Source organism: Aptenodytes patagonicus, chromosome 7, assembly GCF_965638725.1.
Source record: "Aptenodytes patagonicus chromosome 7, bAptPat1.pri.cur, whole genome shotgun sequence".
Taxonomy (NCBI): Eukaryota; Metazoa; Chordata; class Aves; order Sphenisciformes; family Spheniscidae; genus Aptenodytes; species Aptenodytes patagonicus.
In genome coordinates, this window is record NC_134955.1 from 66,826,556 (window position 1) to 66,845,041 (window position 18,486).

The 18,486-nt window shown below is 39.8% G+C and overlaps 1 protein-coding gene across 3 annotated transcripts in view; it reads right to left on the reverse strand.

The window, feature by feature from the left end:
* PPM1A (protein phosphatase, Mg2+/Mn2+ dependent 1A) overlaps positions 1-18,432 on the reverse strand; it is a 35,758-nt gene extending 17,326 nt beyond the window's left edge. For 2 of the 3 annotated variants that reach the window (XM_076345651.1, XM_076345649.1), the window contains exons 1-3: positions 18,121-18,432; positions 2,730-3,581; positions 811-928 (exon numbers count right to left, since the gene is read on the reverse strand). In XM_076345651.1, the coding sequence (XP_076201766.1) occupies positions 811-928; positions 2,730-3,563 (952 nt within the window). In that variant the 5' untranslated portion in view covers positions 3,564-3,581; positions 18,121-18,432. Of the gene's footprint in view, positions 1-810; positions 929-2,729; positions 3,582-4,724; positions 4,799-18,120 lie in introns of all 3 variants that reach the window. The other variant, XM_076345650.1, reaches the window with a different exon arrangement.
* Positions 18,433-18,486: the final 54 nt, after the last annotated feature.

Consider the following 18,486-nt stretch of genomic DNA (forward strand, 5'->3'; position numbering starts at 1 on the left):
ATAATGCATACAGCGTGTCTTATGTTTCAGAAACAAACTCCCAAGCTGTGGTCGTTTTAAAATACCAAAAGGCACTATAAATCCAGTTTTAATGTGAAATCTTTTAAATCAAATTGATTTCAAATATTTTTAGTTAGGTGACCCAAAATGCCTAAGACTTGCCGTTTCAGTTTAAAGTTTAAGAACTCCCAAAATACAAATTTAAAGCAAAATTTTGAAGTTGTTATCAGAGTAAGATGAGCTCCCAGCTTTTGTTCATCATGAATGCTTAAAGATTAGCTTTGACAAATTTCTTACATACTTTCAAATAAGTAAATGTTAGCAGGTGCCCTAAAGATGACAGTAATCAAGCTGTAACCGTACCGTAACTGGATAATAAAATATTATGGCTAACTAATTTGTACATAACTATACGGAAAAAATGGCACTCAAATTACCATCCTCACAGACACTTTGCAAGATATTCTGATTATTTCATTTAATGCCATATAACAGGAACCAGGATTTACTGGTCAGAAGATAGTGCTGTCAACGGACTCATGAAGAACACTGAACACAAATGAATTATTTCTCTGCCATCCTGAATAATTTTCAGGGATATAGGCTGCTGCACTTTCATAGCAGAATTTTTTCAGGACATACAGCAGGACTATATGAGTGCCTTTTTCAGAGATGTACACTAGATGGCCAATTGCACTTGAAGGTCTATTAAAAAGCCTGTATGTGTTAAGAGTTTAGTTGTTGGAAGGGGAAGGGGGCCAGGGGGTCTGTTTAGAAACAAAGTTACTTATTTTTTTTTAAATGATCCACCTTCTACTCTGCTTTCCAGGTACTTGTCCAACTCTGCCTCTCTTTTCACCGCCTCTGGCGATACCTTTGGTGCATTCGGAAAACAGATCAATATCACACTCATGTTGTCTCGACTTCCCTGGTGGAAAAGAAAAAATGATTTGAGAATGTATACACACCAGGCTAAATACACATCAAAGCATTTTACACACAAAAATTCACAAATCATATGGTATTAGCATACAACTTTTACTACTATGGATTAATATTATCATTAGCCTTAATTTCCCCCCACCCCCTTACAGAATCCCAGAAGTCTGCCCGTTCATTCAGTACAACTTTTAATTAAGTTACTTTGTTCTTTCCTCTTATGGTCTGAAGACTACACGGAGCCAATTACAGACAGCCCATTGTCTTTTAAAAATTGACATTACTAATGAGTGATGCGTAATTACAAAGTTGGGTTCCATCTTGCTTTAAGCACTATCCAATCATTTTGGGAAAACAGCTGAATATTAGATGGGTAAACAAAACCATTACTGCTTAAAAGCACTAAGCAGGGAGGTGTTGAATTCAGACCGTGCTTCCACCTAAAATCACAGCTATTAGGTTTTTTTTTTCCCCCTTTTTCTTTTAAAACAGAAGAGTTACAAGTGAGAGAATCTGTTAAAAGACCAGCTGGAAGGGGCCCAGGCCTTTACAAAAGCATTCTTTGAAATGGAAACATTTAAAACTCCTACTTGAATACGTTAAAATACAAACACATTCTGCTTATGAAACGTAACTGTTTAGTTTACTTTCAATACCCCATGCTCTGGTCTACAAACATGCATCCGTACGCTTAACTTTTAACACCAATTAAATCCACTGAAGTCAGCAAGATCAAGAACAAGCCAGTGTTTAAAACAGAAGTATACGGACGTATGGGGAGGTGCTGACAGTTGGCTACTGCAAAGCTTACAGCATCCACAAGCCACTGTTCCTTCCCCAGTATTTGTTTTCAGGATTACCAGATAAAAATTGTAAACAAAAATATATGCATTATCAATCTGCCAAAGTGTTGGAAAGCAATTACATTTTTCCAAAAGGGAAACAATGACCTTGTTAGCCATGTGGCAAGAGCAGAGATGCTGTCTTGTCTCTTTAGTATCAAAAACATTGGCTCTTTTTTACACTATGACTTATAGCTTGCCTTTGGAAAATTAAGCGTCAAGCTATGAAACTCAATACTTCAAATCTCTTCTGTAACTGCACCATCCTGCAACTTATTAATACAAAGTAGAAGTTATGGTAGACAAAATTACACAGATTTGTTAAACAAAACAGTCCCATCTTCTACTTGAGCTAGTTTCAGAGCTGCATCACACAACACTGAATAAGACATACAGGAATTAAACCAGAATAAAAACTAACTTAGGAAGTCAGATCTTCACATAGTCAAGAAGAAATTTTAAACTGCAAAATACGAACTCAATGTTCATTCATTCTGCATTTACCTTGGTGTAACTATGACAGTAATGTTACTACTATATGCCCAAGAAAGGAGGGGAAGATTAGGAAGGGAAAGAATATTCTATAACCTGATTAAATCTTAAGAGTTAATGTTTTGTAAAGTATGTTGTGAAACAGAAAAGGGCAGTTATTGCCCTTGGCTTGCCCATTAATTCCCATTAGCTTCTAGTTTCCCAGTGATCATAACATATCTGTACATGATTTTAAACTCTTCATTAACCAAAACCACACAGAAAGCCATACTGGTTCTGCTGTGTGTTCATTCCCCCTCTATCACCATTTTTGTGAGAACCATAGTAATTACTGTCGAAGTCATGTTAACATAAACCATTGGACACTTATAGACTGGAATCAAAACTTATTCTTAACTTGTTCATAAACTTCTAACAGTGAAAACACAGTAAACCTCTTCTCTCAAGTCTGGCTACCTTGTACAAGCAGGTGTCAACTATCTCATTGCAAACTTTCTCAAGGTCATCAGTGACTTCAAGTCTGGATCTTACAAAGTCACACAGCTCTTCATTTCCCATAACATCCCAGATACCGTCACAAGCCAGTATGATGAATTGATCATCTTCTTCTGATCTCTCAATTTCATAAACTTCAGGCTCAGGTGAGACTAGCTGTTCTGTAGGACCTTTCCCATGGACACATTTGTAATCAAAGTCCCCAAGTGCCCTTGAAACAGCAAGAGAGCCATTCACACGCTGAATCATTACAGAGCCACCTGCATTCTGTATACGCTCTTTCTCCAGTGGATTACTTGGTTTGTGATCCTGTGTGAAGAAGTGAACCTTCCTGTTTCTACAAAGTAAACCTCTCGAGTCTCCACAGTTGATGAAATATGTATGTTGGGGAGAAATCATGACACCCACAGCTGTTGACCCACTTCTGTCTGCGCCATGTTTCTTCTCGGAGATGACTCTCATGTGTTCATCAATTTGCAGAAAACCTGTTCTGATGCCACTCTTTACACTTTCCACAGACGGTGGCCCATCTGGCCCTTTAAAATCCTGGTTGCTCGTGATGTGATCTAATAAATGCTCACAGCAGTACTTGGCAACCTGTGATCCAGCGTGCCCATCATATACAGCAAAAAATGACCATCCATCAAGTCCATTTGGCAAACCAATCACAGCCGTATGTGCATCCTCCATTTCAACTCGCCAGCCTTGCATACTACTCAGACCATAACGAAGCCCATTCCCTTGCCCCTGGGCATTATGCTTCTCCATCTTTGGCTTGTCTAAAAATGCTCCCATGATGACTTTCCTTTAGTTCTAAAAGGAAAAAAAGGATTATTAAGGTATTTCTTAACATTTCTTGTTTAAACATCCTATTGGAAACTATTAAATAATAGCCCAAATAATTTTAAGATGACAAAAATACACAGATATAAAAGCTGACTTTTCTGCATCTCGCTGAAGTCAAATTTGCATTGCTTTCATGTAATTTAAACAAGGACACTGCTACTAGCTGAGCTGCATTTTTCATATTTTTGTAAGTATTTTCAGCAGTTTTACTTTAAGAACTGATATTCCACTATCATTCATGGTTCTGACAAAAGCCTCTAGTATAAGTATGTATGAAATTAGTTTGAAAGAGGACTTGTTAACTGGCACATATCTGAATAGCTATGTTCCCTGCTATTACTAAGCCAATGGAAGAGTTCAATGTTTCCAGGACAGTGGCATTCCCTAGATCCCTACCTGCTGGTCACAAAGTCCTGCTCACACTCTGCTTTTCCAATGGTGATGGGGAAACAAAAGCAAACTGATTAGGTTTTCTTTTGAGGGAGGAGGTTCGGGGTTTTTTGGTTGGTTGGTGGTGTTTTGGTTTGGTTTTTTTTTGAACAGATACAAGTGATCTGACTGATCAGGATGATGCCAGAGTCTGCATAAAGGAAGAGCCAACACTGGATAACTAGGAGCAGGACTCAGAAGGAACAGAGCGGCTATCCCTTTAGGCAGCAGCAAGCCATTGGTTTGGCTCAGCCATCTTGTGAAAGCTCATCCTTAGATTTTCAGTCAAATTACGCAGCAAGCTTCTCAGATGTCTGTGCTGCAGATTTACTTAAAACCTTAATGTATTCATGCTTCACTGAAAGACAACTGTCCCTGACAAGTCTAAGGAAATCTGTTTGGAAATAAAATCACAAGTATTGTAAATTCATGCTTCCTTATTCAAGCCAGACCAATATACTGCACACCCTATCCTCCTCCACCTCCCATCATCAGGATGTGATGCAGCAAATATTCACGCTTAAGAGAATAAAAACTATATTTGCAGGCAGCGTAAACTGACTGGTTTATCTTCATGGCTTTCACACCCTAACCATCCAACCCACCCTTCTAATCCACATCAGTTTACTTGTGCATTCATTATCAAAAAATCATACAAAATAGGTCACACATTTTACATACTTGCAAATTCTGCCCTGGGAAGCATCGAAGAGTGTGCAAATCACTGTTATACAATACAAGGTAATGGAGCTTTTCTATTTGAAGACAGTGGACAAGAATTAACTGAGAGAAGAGTCTCTGAAACAGATTTTACCTGAGGCCCCAACTAAGCAGCTGCACTAGCAGAAAAGTTAGTACACTAGGGGTTTTAGAAGGTTTTAACTTGTATGTGGAATACATTTGATCAGTTTTCTAAGCAATAACATCACTTTTTGGTAACATGCTTTTATTGCAATACAGCTCCAGCTATAAGTGACACTATATATCCAACAAAGCTTTTCAATTTGTCTCTTTCAGCCACTATCAACCTTTCTAAAACATCTGTACATGTTAGAATAAACAGTCAAGAAATGTTTATATTTGATCTCACCACAACAGTGATTCAAATGTGAGGCACAGGGACTGGATATACACTCTTTGACTCACATGCTTTAACAAAACCAAAAGCCGCTCATACTTCAGCTGTATGGAGAGAGATGTCAGCAGCAGTACACCTCTGCTTCCTCTCACCCCAACCCCTGTTCAAGTTCTGTCTCTTCTCAAGCGAACACAAAATATTGATGCCCACACAAACTGTAACTAGCCAACAAAATATAGCGTACACTGGTCTTGTATCCTAAGCACATGCATGAGGTTCACATTACTGCAGTTGCTAGGAAAAAAATACAACTTAGACTTTTTTATCTTCACATGCAACTCCAGTGAAGTCAGAGTGATCAAAATAATTACAGAATGCTGCCATAAATCAAATGGGGAACTATTCTGCGGAATAATAGACTTTTGTTCATTCCATGATAGCAGCAGAGTTTAAACTAACGCCTAACACTTTCTTATTGTCAGAAAGATCATAAAATAGAATGCAGATATTCCATTATTTCACCTTAATTTAGAGCTCAAAAAGCAGAAACTGCCCTGGCAAATACCACATCTGTGTGAAGTATTTTACATTATCACTGTGTTTAAAACAAAACAAAACAGAAAAGCATTAAGAACAGGACACAGTTAAACTGACCACAAGCACTGTCAAATTTGGACCAAAAAAGGCTGTTTTACTTCTAATCTCTCACATTACTAGGTATACAACATTCAGACAGAGTTGTGCTTTGTAAGCTGTTTGTCCCTCTCAGTAGTTTGTCATGTAAACCACAATTAAAAATACATACAGACAGGTCATATGCAGTTCTAGCAACTCATACAGAACTGCTAGCACACTTCAAAAATTAACAAACCCACTCTCCATTTAAAATCAAGTTGCCTTATCCCTTCCCAGAAGGTAAACTGAAAGCTGTTGCTATTCTAAATTAAGCGTTGTAGGTGAGATGTTGACACATGATTCTTCAAGGGTGCGAGCTACCCACCATAGATGCGAATACAACCAGACAGAAGGATAACCACAATGTGGTCACATCTACTTAGGAAATTATTCACAGCCCATAGCATAAAGTAGTCACCTCCTGAAAACTGCAATAACAGACTGCAGCTGCTTTCCTTGCAACACTCTAGCTAATCATAATTCCACCAGAACACCAGTCTAAACCTGTAGGAGGGTAGGCCAGGTTTTCAAAATCCTCACTGTATCTGAAGGGAAAGCATAGTTTACTCGTGGATAGGATCAATGTGCCAAGCCTTTATTTATTCCAGAATTTCAATTCTTGTTCAGAAAAATTTGAGTTTAATATGACCAATCCGTGAATTCTTATGAATCGGAGGCTACCTGCTACTTCTCCTCCCACACCCTTATCGGTGGCTAAAACCTGAAGAATTTGAAGAGTCTTAGTTATTAAAAAAAAAAACAAACCCCAAAACCCTAGTTTTAAAAGAAGGGACACGCACACAAAAAAAGGCTGACATAAGAAAGCTGTGGCTCCTTCCTACTAAAAATGTCTTTTAGACCTGTTTTTGAGTCCATATCTACGGAAACATCTTTCACACATCAGGGTCTACCTAAATCACTAGTACGTTCTTCATTCTTTCATGACGTGGTTTGTATACTATACTGATTAAGTTGGAATGGCACCTTTAGTTAAGCATATAACTCTGTATGCAAATCAGATTAACCTATAGCGGTGCAAGTGCCCAAGTTACAGCATGACTTTGTTATGTAATAACACTGAAGAGAGAAGTCAGACCCAGAGCAGTCTGCATGCATGACGTGCAATAGAGCAACAGGTTCTGAACATGGTTTAACTTAGCCCTCTCTTGTATTTCTTTAGTCACCTTCCTAAACAGGAGTCCTCATCTTACGAGCCTTATTCTCCAAATAATTTTACTACCCTTCCCCTTGCCCTTCTTAACCCAGCCACACATTTCTGCAATCATGTTAGAAAACTGCAGTCTCATAGCAGGAGACAGAACCAGTCCTCTACTCTGGAAGCCTCAACTTTCAGGATGCTTGAATGATGCACATACCTACTAAAGGAGACAGACTTCTTCCTATTAAAGCCAAAGTAAGAGAAAATGCACTTCAGTCACGAAGTTTAGTGGCAAATGTACACCACCCACTCTTTTTTTTTCTTAGAGAAGGACAATTCTGAACAGTACTATAGCAGCAGTGCCCTGTAAAAAGACGAAAGGTGCAACATTTTCTTCAGAAATGGTAACTCTAAAAAAAACATCATCTGGCACTGCAACTGCCACAACGATTAGTCAAGCAAACTTCAATTTTAACCTAAGATGATTCTTGGTTCACCATCTCTGTATCAGTGACTTCCATTAGTTTCTCATAAATGAGAAGAGCTTTCTGCAGTCACAGTTCCTGGGTTTTGGCTCTGAAGAATAGAGAGGCTTCGGAACAAAAACAAAAGTGAAAATGGACCCCATACATAAAAACGAATATGCAGGGGACACATTTATGCATCTACAAGTGCATCTAAACCATGACTTCCGAAATGCTTATTTTGTGGAGGTGAAACTGAAGGTCAGCCTCTACAGCAAGCGCATGAAAAATTCAAGTTGCAGTTTGCAGACAGAAAAGCAAGAATACTATACAGGGCGTAGAAAAATCAACACAAGTAACAAGATCTTGGATAAAACACAAGAGTGCCAAAATTCAAAGGACTGCAGCATTAGAAACAAAACAAATAATGAATGGAGCATGCCAAAGAGTCAGTAGCTAAACTCCTTGAAAATAGACACAACTGGAGAACAGAGCGGCAAAGAAAAGGAGGGTAATTAGTATACTGGACCATGGATACATATACCACAGATACATCACTGGAATGCATGAAATCTGTTTGCCCTTTCATTTGTCCCTCAAATTGTGCTATCCAGACAGCACAACTATAATGCCTTCTGATACACATGAAAATAAGTTTTATTGTTTTGCTATTTGCTTATTCATTTGCTTGAAGGTTCAAATGAAGACAAGTCTTAAATTGTTTACAAAGGACAGTTAATGTAAGTCCATGTACCCCTGTAAAAAGACAATTTATTTTTCCAAGGAATTCAGACACGGATTTGATCGTCTTGTCCAAGAAAACCAACCACCCCATCTGAAACTTGTACTTTAACAATATGTAATTTAATAACCCTTTTTAAACAATATTTGAATTATATTCCTCCCACTAGGATAAGCTGCTTATATGAACCACACTGAAGTCATAGGCACAGTTCAAACTAAGCTGAGAAATGTCCCCATACTTCAATTTCCTGGAAGAATTCTCCAAGTGACATTACGCCCTGCGTGTTGTCATGAGCACCATAAAGAAAGATTACAATCTTTACTTGAACTACAGGACACAGAGCAAGTCACCGAATTATACAGACTGCTACTGAATAGAAAAAGGGCATTTGATCACTTCAACTCCAGTCTGATCCGTGGTACTTTTCCCCCTGCCTTAAGCAGGCTGGATGCAGTAACCAGTCAGCATGTAATTGTGCAAACGTGGAAACATTTTCAGAAGTTAGCACCCATTGAATGAAAAACTGACAGTACATACTGGATGCCCCAAACCCATTAATGTTAACAAACAACATGTCAGAGATCATCCCAGGGATCGGAAGAATGACTAAAATAAAACAGAACACACAGATGAGGAGACATAATTACACCACAGTCATGGGCTGAATGAAGTCATGAAAAAGCTTCTTGCCAATGAACCATTTAAAAACTATTGGAGGCTATACGATTGAGTTCTGGCACTCAAGGTTCAACAACATCAATAAACTACTGAAAATTACAGTTAATGTTTCTGAATGTGTACTTTCAGATACAGGAATACATGGCTAACTAGGAGGCGTGAATTGCCTATGAAAAAGAAGTAAAAGAAATAAAATACAGAAATGGGGCTATTTTAATAAACATAGACTAACACACAATTTCCCCACCAGAATACTTGCTGCTTGGACATGCAACTGTAGTCTGTGTTACATTTCAGTAAGACAACTGCAAATAGAAGAACATAAGAAGAAACTACCCATAGGGGTAAGAAAGTTTGTAATATTGATTTTTTTGGTTTAGGACAGATGTGGAAGCTATGGCATGTGGCAGACAAAGGGAACAGGAAAAGGTAGACAGCTGGAAACATTAAAGAAAGTAAAGAGAAATATCAAAGCTTGCAGAAACAGGCCTTCAGACAGGCAAGAATGTCTATACAAGGATGCAAGTGAGAGACAGCAAAAAAACTCCAAAGGTAAGCAAGTTAATGACTGCGTGTACAAGGGAAAGTACGAATTGTTTCGACCTTTCCCCACTTACCCTCCCCCTCTCTCCCTGTAATTAATATGCAACAGTGATTAAAATTACAACTTCATACCACAGCAGAAAACACTAAATCACTGCACCTCTGATACAGACACCTATGAGCTCTGACCTCTTGATAGCTGGTCCACAGGCACTGCCATTTCACTGAGCTAGGTTGTTTTGTTTTTTAAACTTAACTTCTACTTAAAATCCTTTCTCCTTGCTAGGAGCTGACAGCCTTTCTGAATGCCTCCCCACACTAAGCAGGAAAATATTTTACCCCACTTGCTTTCCTATGTCAATTTATTTTTTGTGTGTCTGTATGGCAGGGTAGAGGCAGGATTTAGGAGAGGATTGCTAAAGCCTCCAAAAGTCTTCTGGAACACAGAAGGTAACCATTTCCAAGTTAACACCCTCCCTCCAAAGACATGTTTCAGCTTTTTCTTAAAACATCTTCTGCTCCTACCTACCTTTCCTGCAGACAAGTAAACCTGTTCCAAGGTTAAAGTAGGAACTGCTATTCTCGATATGTACATTGGCTGAGGTTCAAACTCTTTCCAAAGGAGACACATGTAATCTGATTTTTGAAAAAGCAAGCCTGCACATTGAAAAAGATAATTCATCTCTCTAACAAATTGTTCCTGCAGAAATTTGAAAGACACTGATGTAGTTTCAAGATTTCTTTATGGAGTTGTTTTCATTTTGCTCTATGGTCAGTTACTGAAGAAAATAACTTCTTTCCAGAATCACTAGGACCGCTGCTGGGAATAGAAAAATCACTACATTGATTTTGAGAGGAGATACAACTTGCATTCACAAGTACCAGTCACTCATCACGATCCTAACATGACTGGCACTCAGAACACAATTAAGGTAATATTTCTTGGCTCAGACAGAATTCTTGCTTCTTTCTAAATATTTGTACTACAAATTAGAGGTGGGAAAGCATAAGAAAAAAAACCCACGAGTTAGCAGTATCAAAGTATGAGCAGCCTAATCACTATGAAAAACTGCGTAGACAACCAAAATGGCATTAACAAGTACTATGAAAATCAATGAGGTAGCTCTGCATAAATTCATACGCTGCTGCCTGAACAGTATGAGAATGAAAAAGCCAAGGTCCTTGCTTGAAAGCATTAATAAGCACAAAACATGCCGATGCTGGTGTTCAGTTCAGCACCTTTCTGGTTATACTTCATTTTCTGAAGATTTTACTTAAAAGTGTTGTAAGATAAACAAAACCCACCCATTTTAGACACAGAGATTAGACAACTGCTTTGTTAATAGCACACAAACTCCTGCATACTCCAGCCAAAATTCAAAGCCCCATTGAAGCAAGCACTGTAAAAAAGAACTGGAAGATCCAAGGAAGCTGCAGTCTATGTAGACAGAAGTCAGGAGAAAGAAAGGCCTTGCTTCATTTTGTGTATCAATGAGATGCAGTAAGACTCAAATTTCTTGAAAGAGCAAGGCAAACAAGTGAAAATAAGAATTCCAACCAAACTGCTCATGTCAGAAGGAGTATACAGTGCTATGCAGCTATTCCAACAGAACTATGCCCAGCAATACAGTTTCACCAGAAACTAAAAATGGGCGAAGAGGAAACGGAAAGACAATGCAGAAGAATGGAGTTATAATAAGTCGTAAAAGTTGAATTACAATTTTTTTTCCAGTATTTGTAATACCAAGAGTGCTCTGCCACTGTCATCTACCATCATAACAGAATATTACCCCACTCCTAGACATCATGGGCCTAATCGACAATTCTTGAATTCAAGCCACTGAAAGTCCAAGAATTGAACAGATCTGAATGCTTAACATTAACACATCAAATGCTTCAAGTAATATCTAAAAAATCCCTGTTCTTTAAATTTTTTTGATCTCTCATTTACAGCTTGAAGCCTCAGCATCTTCGTTCACTGCTAGTATTATCAACCAAACAGTATCTGCCATTAAAAAAAAAGTTGAAGATTCACAGAGGAATGTTTTCTTTAGTGGAAGAACCACACTATACCACTGTTATTTCTGTGTCAGAAAGAAAAACAAACAAACAAAAAGCATTTGCTTTTTTATCAAGTTCAGCTAAACCTATTCAGAAAAATCAGATGGAACTGGAGTCCTAGCCCATCCTGCCACTACCCAAAAGAGGACAGTGAAGTTCTTGGGTAAAAAGCCGCTAGATCAGAATGACTTACTAGAACGACCAGGACTGTTCAGGTTGTTCAAAAGCCATTGGAGTGAAGTCAAGCTACTGCCGATTTATCTTTGCCAGTGTTTTAGCTGAAGTGTTAAAATAAACCAGGAAAAAGATGCTACATGGAAAAAGGTCCCAATGGGATTATTCGTCGAGTCTCCAAAAACAAAGGGAGGCTTGAATAACAATAATTTAAAAAAACAACACCAAGGGCATTAATTGAACCATTCCTGAAATACAGCAAAAAAATTACACTCACACACACTCTCATCGGTGGTGAAGTAGTTCAGGAAACTGCCAATTTTTACAGTTAACATAATTTGGTATTGTTGCCTGTGGTAATGTGTATGAATTCTTATAGAATCCCACCATCCTTCTGTCATACTGTTTCACTGATAACCTCACCACAAACATCTTAAAATCTAAGTTAATACAGTCCTGTATACCTTAAAGAAAATTGAACACATGGAATCATCACACTATCTCCTCTTTAATTCTTAGTCTTTGTCTCCAGTTGCCCACCAAGGTCACTGCTCTTTTTTAAAAATTATTTAAAGCTTTCAAACTTCAGATCTTCCTAACGTCAACAATAAGCATCAGCCACCTATTTCCGATTTCTCTTATGAGTAATATCTTTACCAATATGGAAGAATAAAATCCAAGTGAAAAAGTTTATACAGATAGTGCTTGAGAGTAAAAAAAAAATAAACTATTTAGAGAAAACGCAACCAGTATGCATATGCCCGATGATTAAAAGATGTTTGCATGAAGGCCCCAAAATTTCCTGTTTAGCCAAGTACTCAATATTATGAAATAATTCAAAGTAAGATACATAAGCAATTTCCCAGACCCTTCATTTTACATGAAAATATTTGTGGGGTTCTAATCTCAGCAACATTACCACTACTCTGGTGAGGATATAGGAAAAGCAGCATACAGGAGACTTAAAACCTGATGACTACACATGGGAATAAAACAGGAATGAAATCGGAAATGTTCTGAAGTGTACAGCTGTAACCTGGCTTTGCTTGCAAGGAAATGACATCAAAACTATGCCAGAAGCACATTAAGACCTGGAAGTCAAATCCTCAAAGCTTAGGAAAAGCCGGAGTTTGTTCATTTGTACACACACAGAGCTTTTATTTACAAAGTTGTTTTGCCCTCACATCCCCAGCATTCCTATCTCATTAAAAGAACAAGGATAGAGGATGACTGCTGCAATAAAGTAGATTTTTTCCCCCAGGACTACATAAAAATGTAAAAAAAGAAACCAAGAGAAAAACCCTATTGTTTTAGCCTTTTATGCAGACAGTAACATTCAGGACAGAAGGCTTTCCTCTGAGAGTCACACTGATTATTACCAAGTTCACTTCTATCGCTATTGGTGCGGAGTTGACAGATTTGCCTATGATGAACAAGGGAGTAAGGTGCTCTCCTGAGTCCAAACTTGACTTCGTTGCAGCTCTAAATATTCTGGTCACCGAATGAGGACACTGTCGAATTCACCTGTTCTTCAAAATATAAGCAGTGCTAATGCCAGCATTTCCTAAGCTTACAGGGCCTCATTCTGCAGCCTCAGAATGGCTCTTTACAGACAGAAGCAGTACTAGATTTTTAAGAAGGGTCTGTCCAAATACTTACTATAATTGATTGGGGGAACGAGAAAATTATTTACTGATAGAAACTGATTCTTTCTTCATGAAATGTTCCTACAATTTAATACTAACCATTTACCTGCCACATTTTTCCGCATTCTGCACCCCTTTCCAAAGTTTGGGTTTTATTTAACTTAGCGGACAGCTAGAGAATTCCTTAAAATCATCTCCAAACACAAAGAGCTTAGGCACAGTTTACATAGTTCTCGTGGCTATTGCATTTTAGGGTATTTTGTAAGTAAAAAATACAACAGAATTTTATGCACAAATAGCTATGCTATATGGTCAAGAAGAATACAGACTACCATTCAAATTCCAGATCAAAAGTACAGCTGGCAGTTAAAATGAATTGTATGCATAGATACAGAAAATCCTTCAAGTTACAGCTGAGACCCAAACATGAAAGCACATTTCATCCTCTAGGTCACAATCCAGCAAGGCATTTAAGCATGAGAGCTACATCATACATCTGAGCAGTCCCACATAATTCAGTTGCACGTGGCGTATCAGCATAAGCGCATTTAAGTGCTTTGCTTTATTTAAACTGCAGCTATCAGAATACAAGTCATGTTACACTTGAGTTTCTTGGGTGTGTAAACTATTATCTTAGAAGATTTGAGAGACCTTTTTATCTATTAAAATATTCTTACCTGAACTGAGAACTAAGATGGTAGCAATAAGGAGGCTAATGTACTTTTTCCTCTCTGTGTAAACTGCGAGCATTTCTCTACATTTCAATATTGAAACCTGATTAGCCAGTTTTGTTTTTTCCTTTGTGTCACTCTTGGATGCTCTTTTGCTAGTACACTGCTATAAAGTTTACACTCTACACAGTAGAAGTGTGCTTCATTGGAACTATCCATAGATGAAGGAAGTTTTTAGCCTGTTGTTTTAGTCACATATAAACACCTTGTTAGAAGAGCTGTTAAAAAATGGCTGAGCAACTGTTTCATATATTTATAAACACACTCTGTTCTGTAGACTTCGGTAGCAAGCTGAAATATCCATTTGTTAATTTTACCAGTATGTGAAAATAAAAAAAAATGAACACCCAGTAAAAACAAAGGCTTGTTCAGTTTAAACACAAACAGAAATAAATAGTAATAAAAAAAGATAGAGACTTAACAGGCATCTGTAACTTAGTATGTGGTTTAACACAGAGCAGAATTTAGCAGATAGAAAAATAGAAAACCAGACCTTACAGCATTAGTTTAACACCAGTAACACTCAGCCGGATACCACCTCTATCGAGGAGCAAAAAATCAGTCTGCTCACTCCCATGGTATCACACTTGCTTCCTTCTCCTGCCCCAATTACAATTTCCTTGGTCTAAACATTCTTCCTAGTCTTAAGATTTAAAGGATTTACTCTAGCATTATTAAATCTTCATAAATCTCAAATCGTTCCTTCACAGACAGCAACAGGAACAACACAAAGAAGCTACAAGGAGATAATGCTATCTCCACTGTGATCCACACCACATCATGGCTCAAATACACGAATCATTCTTAAACAGTATTTTTCTGCACTGGCTAATGGAATGTACATATAATGCCCTAAGAATCATATTTTATGTACATTCCCTGGATCTTCTAAATATCCTAAGAACACCAGCATTTTTTTCAGGGATTATGTATTGTTTACACGGACTTTATACTTTGCAACTTGCCATTGTTTCAATGAAGAGCATTACAGTTAAGCATCTTTAAATTTTAGAGAAGTTTATTTCCTATCCTAGTATTTTTAACTGAAATTTGGATCATGTGACTAAAACTACAGAGATCAGTAAGAATTCAGCAACAAAGTAGCATCCAAAAAGAGCTTAATTTTCAAAAGAAGAAATGAGTCTACAGGTTGCATCATTTAAAAAGTTACAGATAATACACCAATGTTTCAGAAAAATGTAAAAGCGAGGTACGATTTGTGTGAAAAGAGGAGCAAAAATTACAAAGGGCCACATGCAATGGTAAGAATAAATGTTGTTTGGCTCAGGTGTAGCTATGCTAAGCCACTATTGTCTTGACTTCAAACACTGTTACTCTAAGTCTTTAAAATTAGTTGCAGGTCTGCAGAGACAAAATGAATACAATTATTTTACAGTACTTCCCGTTCCAAAACTTGCTTATTTAATAGCACAACCTGCATTATTCAATCACTTAATTCCAATGCTGTTCTGCTGAGCCAGTTATGTAAAAAAATACTTTTACATCAGAATAGACTTGAACATGTAAAAATTAAGTCAACAGTAATGTCAATATTTTAGTAAGAAATACATTATTGTTAAACAACTTCTATTTAGGTCATCTTGTGAAAGCAGCTGCTTTGTATTCCTAGTTCCACTAGAAAGGAAAAGTGCAATAAGATCTCTTATTGACAGCTGCATTCAAAAACATACCAGTTACATAAGTTTGCAAATTATACTGTGCCAGAGTTAAATATCTAAGCATTTTAACGACAGTTCTTAAAATGCTATCTCAGCAAGAATGACTCAACTTCACTGCATAAGCTGCACTCCAGATAAGAAGCAACTAGCTTGATTTTATAGAAAAAACTTTTACGTATTCTGCTTTAATTCAAATTGCACTAAGTGAGTTCTGCTTGTTTAGACCTGCAAGCTTCACCAGTCATTTGGCATTTCCACCTCTCCTCCTCAGTTTCAACAAAAGCATCTCAAGCTTACCTATAGACAGTTAAGTAAATACTTGGAAAAAAGGTAGTTTTCCACGGTACCTCAAGGGGAGAGATTTACCGGACAACCACCAACCAAAGGACTAAACCTATTAACCAGAGCTAGGCTTCATCTGAGGCTATGCCAGAAGAGCATGAGAGTACAGACCAGCTCTCTCCAGTACAACCTACGTTTAATCAGAGGGTTTTATCAGATATCTATGTCTGTGAGGAAAACATTAATAACTGGCATGATGCATCAGCAAGTCTTTTACTCTTAGCCCAGTCTCATACACAAAGGCAGACCCAGAAAGGCCTGGAAGGAAAAGCTTTAGGAGCAGCCGTCCCTGCCCCAGTGAAAAATGCTGGTACACCTACCAAATTTTCCTTCAACACCTTTCCTTTAATTGCTAGTTTGACTGGATAGGTAAAACGTAAAACTTCCCTGACCCGTGTTTTTTCCCCCACCCCCTGTCTCTGATGTTATTCATAGAAAAACTATGAATAGTTTCAGAAGGGAAGCTATCAGAGAAGAAATGCAGGTAGAACTTGCACAATCTTTGGTCATTTGGCAATTCACACAGGGTCCTGAGGGGTTTTTTTTGCTTCAATTTCACTAGTCCTTCACAAATCCTGCTTCAGCCACCTAACCGCTAAAATGGTACATGTACAGGCTTGGGAAAGTGCTACAGGGGCTCATATTTAGAAAGTAATTTCCTAGAATCACAAGAGTTAGAACTTCTACTTTATAAAATGATTCTACTTACTCTGATGCTAAACATCACAACCTAAGGAAAACGTATCACCTACCTTCAAACCTACTGCTCTCAGGATCTAAAACTGCCTTCTGCTTAAAAAAATAAAAATTAAAAAATTCCTTTGTATGACATATAGGACCTTAAACCTTGAGGTTACCACAGAGGCCATCTGAATGACCAGCACTTTCTCATTTGACAAAAGGTTCAACTCAAAAAAAATTAGTTCCTCACAAGTACTACCGTAAACTTAAACGTTAGTTTTGCAACAACAGAATTTTGCCATACACATGGCAACACTGAAATATTTTAGTTGTACAAATGCATAACGAACAGATGTCTACAAAATCAATTCTCCTGAAACTATTAACCTGCAGCCAGTCTTAAAGCTGTATCGTATCTACTGTAGTACAAGCTAATGTAGTAAAAAGGTTAGAGTTATGCTCAGAACCTCTGGCATTTAACATGTAAGCCCAATTATCCAGTACATCAGTGGACAACTTTTTAATTGAAGAGAGCATTTTCTTCTATCTACTTTTATGCACTCTATGACAGATCACAGACCATCAGCGTAACCTTCGCTCACGACATTGTTTTCAAAGGCAGCAAAATCTTTCTCAAACTTTAAACGCCTGAAAGGCGTCGGCAAGGGAAAACTGCCCGCTGCATAATAATGTCACTATTTGGGGAGTGCTTGATGCTCCGACCCTCGCTAGGGTGGGGTGCTTTATAAATAGATGCGTTTTTTTTTTTTTCCCAGTGCCGTGCCCCAAGCGTTTGGGTGGCGATGGGAGAGGAGGCTGTTTATAGCCATTATTAAATGAACTCTGAATCGGCCAAGAAAAGGCGGAGGGGGGGGAGAAAAGGAAAGCTGCTGCTACCTGAGCCAGGCCCAAATCCCTCTGCTCACCCTCCTCCTCTCTTTCTTTCCCCATGCCCAGCCCCAAGGGGCTGCCGTGCCACCCCCCACCCTTTTGCAAAGGCGCCTGCAATGCAGGGGCTGCGCAGCGGAGCCCCGCGGCCAGGCCACCCTCAGCCCCGGGGAGGGGGGGGGGCTCCGGACAGCAGCATCCCAAGCAGGCTCGCACCGACACCGCCCCCCTACCCATTTCCCTTCCTCTCGCCGCCCCGACCTGGTACCAGCTGCTGCCGCCGGGGATGGCGCCTCGCTTCTCACCCGGGCTACAGGAGCGACGACCCCCCCCCCGCCCTCCCCTCTCCCGCAGAGCCGAGAGGGCGAGCAGCCCCCGCGCAGGCCGCCCCCGCTTGTTTACAGGCCCCAGGGCCCAGGCGGCGGAGGCCGCGGCCCTCCAGCGCCCCGGCGCAGCCCGGCCCCTCCGCCACCCCCTCACCCCGCCTCAGCCCGGCCCGCCAGAGGCCCCCCGCGCCGCGCAGCGCCACTTACCCCCCCGGCCGCGGCGGACGGCGCCGGCTGTGGCGGGCAGGGCCGCGCTCCCGAAGGTACGTGGGGGCAGGGAGGCCGGGGGCAGGCGGGGACGTCCGCGGTGGGGCCGGCGGCGGGCGGGCCGGCCGGGGGAGAAGGGGAAGGAGGGGGAGAAGGAGGAGGGGGGCACCCGGCTGGCGGCCTCGCCTCAGCTCATTCACAGGCAGCGGCTGTCGAGGGCGGCTCTCTGCCCAGGGGGAGCCCAGCGTTCATCTCGCCTCCGCTCCTCTCCCCCCCTCCTCGCTCGCCGCCGCTCGGCCGCCGCCGCCGGCCCCCCCTCCCCGGTCCCCTCCCGCCCGCCCGCCCGAGCTCCGCGCCCACTCGCGC